At 41.2% G+C, this 5,642-nt stretch overlaps 1 protein-coding gene across 1 annotated transcript; it reads right to left on the minus strand.

The window, feature by feature from the left end:
* Nucleotides 1-2,182: 2,182 nt before the first annotated feature.
* Nucleotides 2,183-3,410, minus strand: LOC147108600 (melanocortin receptor 3-like). The gene is given in 2 exon segments (XM_086006047.1): nt 2,183-2,299; nt 2,302-3,410. Coding segments are annotated over 2 exon segments (972 nt in total). The 5' UTR covers nt 3,239-3,410; the 3' UTR covers nt 2,183-2,264.
* Nucleotides 3,411-5,642: the final 2,232 nt, after the last annotated feature.

Below are 5,642 nucleotides of genomic sequence, written 5' to 3' on the forward strand. Positions count from 1 at the left end.
CCGCCCGCCAAGGGTAGGGGATCAAACCCTCCCGGGTCAGGGTTCAGATCCCCCCCTGGGATTGGACCACTCCCCCCACCCCCGGGATTGGACCACTTACGCCCCCCAGCCCCCCCAGGATTGGACCACTTCCCGCCGCCCCACCAGGATTGGACCACTGCCCCCCTGCACCCCCTCCCCAGGATTGGACCACTTCCCCCCTGGGTCGGGGCTCGCCTCTACCTGTGGTTGTGGCCTCGTGTCCAGTGTTCCCCACTCGACTGGAAGCCAGCCTGTCAATCAGGCTGAAGTCCAGGTGGGTCAAAAACTTTAAATTCTGGCCAAAGTGTCAAATATTTGCAGTTAACGCAAAACAAAATTCCTGAGAAACCTTTAACTCTTTCAGTTTAAATTGGTTCAGTCTAGTTGGCTTCTTCCTCATTTAAGACAACTCATTTATATAATTTTTTCTTTTTGTTACGTACTTGATATAATTAAGTAAATTGATCCCGGTCCGCTAGTCACCCATGCCTTGCAAGAGCTGCTCAATAAGACTACACTCAATAACAGTGTGGACACTGCAGCAGTCACTGTGCGTGAAATCTGGTTTATTCAACTTCATAGACTGCTTTGGCCAACAGCAATTGTCACGGGAATTCTGACTAACTTTTATTAACACGCTCTCTGAGTTGGGTGCCACACTATCTCTTACTTTTGAAAAGTAAATTCTTAATCAGAGATTTGGCTTACAGCAGTTCCTTTACTCGGAGTTTAACTTTTCTAAAAATAATCTTAATGACATATATTTGTAACATTACCAAGACACAAAATGCAGGTTCAATCAACTACCTTAAAAAGAGGATTCACAAATAATTTGATCCAGTTTGGCAAAAGTATCAGGCCTGGAGTTTCCTCCGTGAGGGTAACCCGGAAGTTAGTCCTGAAAATGCGTCCATTCTGCCGATATCATGTTACGCTCAAATTTCCTGCGAATCTCATTAGCATACTCCCAAATGTAAAATGGGCACAAATCAGCTTAAGGGGCTGAACTTACATCATGTATAAGTATGAAAATGATAGTTTCAACAACTCATTTAACCATCATTCTTGCATATCATGTTTAAGAAAGTGCATCGTAGAAGCTTTTCAATTTCTAATGTGACTAATACTTATGCCATAAAAATGCATTCAAAGAAACAGAAAATACAGAGCAGTGAGGATAATTTTTTTTTAAAAGGCTCACAAAATTGCAATGAAACACCAGAAGAACGACGTTTCCTGCTGCGCCTAAAAATCTGGTCGTAATTTGAGCAGAGCTTCTGAGCAAGGGCAGTTGCTGGAAACTCATGCATAAGGCTCTGTAACTTGGGGGCAGATATCGGTTCAGACTGAGGGATTAATAGACAATCGGGAAAGATCGAGAAGCGTTGGGCATATTGTACTTGCTGCGTAGCTCACTTATGCCCAAAATTCCGCCATCTTTTAGGCTGCGGATTTTATCGTGCGTGTCACTGGGCGCAGATTCCAGGGCTCGGTGTGCAAATCAACGTCAACTGTAGACATATCCTGTTACGATCGGTATGATTTACCAGTGATCTTAGAAAGTGGAAAAATAAACAACCTAGGTAGCAGAAAATTGCAGTCTTGTACTGCTTGAGCAGACACTGAATATTAACAGAACACAGTTGCATTATTCAGACTCCAAATGCTGGGGCCAACCCGAATGGGGGAAAAAAATAGGCTAGAAATGACTGTTGGCAATATTAGCAGGTGAACGCATAATCTGTTGGTATGGCATCCTTTATTTGCAATTTTAAATGAGGTGTTGCCTATTTAAAGTAAAAAGAGTAATGCCTCTATTACAGTAGCAAAAGTGGAATGTCAAACAAACTCCTAAACACTCAATCATCATTCTAGCCTTTTTATATCTAAGTTCATAAATGTTCACTATGACATATCAATCAAATCTGGCTTGGCATTTTTGTAGCATAAGTACATAGCTAACAACCAATGTATTCTCTACTGTAATGCATCACGAGAGATTAAATGCAATGTTTTTTTTTTACAGTTTCCCAAAAAGCTGCGATCACAATTTGTAGCACACATTTGCTGATTGATTTTGATTCAGGGCTTCCTTCATCCAGAGTTCTGTACAAATGCTTTCTTTTCATGTCGTTGCAGGTTGAGATTGTCTGAAGTAAGCTACAACCCTGCTCAGGGTAACTCAAATGGAGCAGAAGGGCTAGTGTTCTGTCACAGTGATGTGTAGCTGATGAAGTTACTACTTACAACGCAAGTTGAGATTCATACAATAGCAGCAAATGATCTCTTTGAATGTCTTGCGCATCTCCTGACTCCGAAAGGCATAAATGATGGGATCAATGACCGAATTACACATAATGAGGATCAGGTATGTGTTGAAATGTGATGTGTAACAAATGCAGTATGGATTTTTAGGACATGATATGATGAGAATGAGGTGAAGGAAAAAGGGAGCCCAACAGACGATAAAGATCCCAAGGAGGATGGTGATGGTAATGGCCCCTTTCATGCATGTCCTCTGGCGGACCATACCATTGACTGGGAGCGTGGCGATTCTTTTAATGTGTAGACGAGCGAGCATGAACATGTGGACATAAAGGGTGGTCATGAGGAAAAGCATGGTGAAAAACATGGTGATAAGGCAAATGATGGCAGTTTTGCTGTCTGAATAGATGATGAAGATAATGCCACAGAAAATACAAGCAATCCAGATAACTGCGATCAAAATTAAAGCCCGTTTTACTGTCATGATGCTGTGGTAGCGCAAAGCGTAGAAGATAGTGATGTACCTGTCAATGGCAATAACCAGCAGATTGCATATGGATGCCACTAGGGAAATACAGATCATTGAGTCAAAAACATTGTCCATTTGCTGAATGAACTGGTCATTAGCCACTAAGTAGCCATTGTTCAAAAACACCATCACAATTGTCTCCAAGGCATTAGATACACTTACCAGCATGTCTGCCACTGCTAAACTACAGAGGAAAAAATACATGGGCGAATGGAGGTTTTTGTTCTTAAGAATTGCTAGGATAACCAAGATGTTTTCCAGGACGCTGAGGATTCCCAGAATCAAAAACACTTCAGCTTTAATTGGGACTTGCTCACAGAAGCCTGCACTGCTCCTGTTGTTCAGGACACTGCTTTCATTCAGATCCTCTGTGCTGTTCATTGTCGGCAGTTGGAAGAAGGTTATAGAATGGGTGGAATTCATCGTGACAGCAGGTGACTTGTGGTGTTAGAAGCAAAGCTTAAAAGAAGTGACTTTTCCACTGCGGCACGCCGGTAAGTTCCATTAATTCATAGTGCAAAAACTTGACGATACCATATCATTCTTCATCCTGCCGACTTTGGTCAGTAGTTATTGATCTCCTTTCAACACACAGCAATTCCTCCTGTTGCTAGTTTTAAGGAACACCAGGACTGAGAGTTCCCAACTTCCTTTCTTTCATTCTATTTACATGTGCGGAGTCTTGATTCATTCTCTGAGCTGTACTAGCTGATGGTTCCATGCATTTATAGTTCACTGGCAGCCAGCTGCTCCTCCCTATCCTTTAGAGACTTAAAATGTCCATTTAAAGTGCAGGGCTATGGTTGATTGACAGTGAATTGCTGCTCCAGGCAGCAACTAAACTATATATTGTAAATAAAGGTACAGTCTTAGAACTCTTCAAAGTGTCAGTATAATAGTTGCTTGGCGCCCCCTTGTGTTAATACTTGTGAGCGCAGAACTTAAAAAACAATCTACAAATTAAATCAGCGAATCACAGCATGATAAATACACCCAACCTCCAATCAATACTTTATATATGTTACTGGTTGAAATTGTTAAAAATAATTACAGTGCAAGTTATTACTTGTATCTTTTCTAAAATTTTCTCCCATCGAAGATGCTGATTCATGCAGGGATTTGAGTTAATGGGCTATCATCTTGGGCCTCACCGAAATAAAGCCGGACAGTAAGTGTAAGAAAGCTGTTTGACCATGTGGGGATTTACAGTTGACCACACACGCACTTTCTAACATTGGATAGAAGCCAGTGGTGACCCTGACTAATTTTTGCCCACAATAGCTAAGGTAGTACCGCGACTGTCCCTCTAGATGAAAATAGCTAACTCAAAACAGGAATCAATATTATAAATTCTCTGGTCTGTACAGCTCACGTCCATACTCTGACCCCGATATTAATGGAAGGCGAAGAACCCGACAAGACCTCCTGCTCCTCCTGGCCCACAAGAAGTTCTGAAAGGAGCTAACCTTCAGTACTTATCTTAGGTAGTCGGTGCCTCCCGCCTCGGATCTGCTGCCGGGCAGCCGACAGCGTGGGCCTCCCTCTGATGTTCAGTTAAGTTTAAGATGCAACGTCAATTATGTTATCAGGCCGCAGCTTTTAAACGTTAACTAGGCCCTTGCCTTTCGCGGGATGCTCGTTGATGGCCTGATTTGGGTTTGGTAAAAATGTAAACGACTGAGAAGTTGGTGGGTTGAAGCCGGGAGGTAGAATTTTTTAATTTTAACCCCTCCCACGCACCATTGCATGGGGGGATGATGTAGGGTTAAAATCGGGGCCAATTGGGATATTCCATGTTCAGTTCTTTCAACTGCAAAAATGGGCTTCAATTTTATTGCACCTACAGATATGAAAATTCAAATCTTAAACTTTTGTTTAATAAATACAAATTATGAGTAGGACAATGTTTCCATTTAGGTATTCATACAGTCCTTGTGGCCTGTGTTGCAGCATGTTATCACATTTTCACAGGATTACTTTTCTAGTACAGGCGTAGCATGAGAATATCATAAACAAAGCAGTACTGAGGGTGTTTTGGGTGCTGAGAGGGCACACCAGAATGCCCCAGTCTATCCATTAGTGGATAATCACACACAAAACTGCAGCTGTGTTTGAGAGGCAGCCCCAGGATAGAAGAATAGTAAAATAAATGTTTTAAATATACAATAAAAGCATGATTTTGTTCTAAAGCCACACAAATATTGTGGATAATAGCATTATAGGACCTTACCTTTGTATGTTCCTTTAAACTTTGCTGTTCATCATTCCAATCATGCTATTTGTGTTAGCATCAATATTATATTAACTGACCTTTTCTAAGCTTCTTTTGCAGGCAATTTGTGGTTTGGTAGGGTATTTGAAGTCTTCGAAAACATTACCACGTACAGCTGGCTTGGAATGGTGTTTGGAAAATTTGTTCTGAGCTACTCCCACCTGATATTTTAGAATCCAATAAGCTGTAGAATTCTCCAGAGTTCAGAAAATGTCAAGGATTGTGATTACTTCCAAATGGACTTTTGTCCAGAATTTCTTTAGTTTTTGCTTAGGTTTTATACAGCAATTTTAAAACTCCACGCTCAATAGTACCACTGTAGTCTCAGGTTTACCGTTGTTGAAGGAAATAAAATATGTTGACATGCTTATGTATTGGATTGGAAAAGGAGGAGACTTGCTCTAAGCAGAAAGATCAATTAAATTGAAGGTGCCTTGAACCAGGTGTGAATGGGATGTATATTTGTAATACTCATCAAACACTGCTTGTGGTAATCCCTACGCCTTTATCTTTATAGCTGGTTATTATTGTGTTATTTCAAAACCAGTGACTTCT

The sequence above is a fragment of the Somniosus microcephalus genome, chromosome 13 (genome assembly GCF_052327205.1).
Source record: "Somniosus microcephalus isolate GS21.2 chromosome 13, FLI_Smic_1.0, whole genome shotgun sequence".
In the NCBI taxonomy this organism is placed as follows: Eukaryota; Metazoa; Chordata; class Chondrichthyes; order Squaliformes; family Somniosidae; genus Somniosus; species Somniosus microcephalus.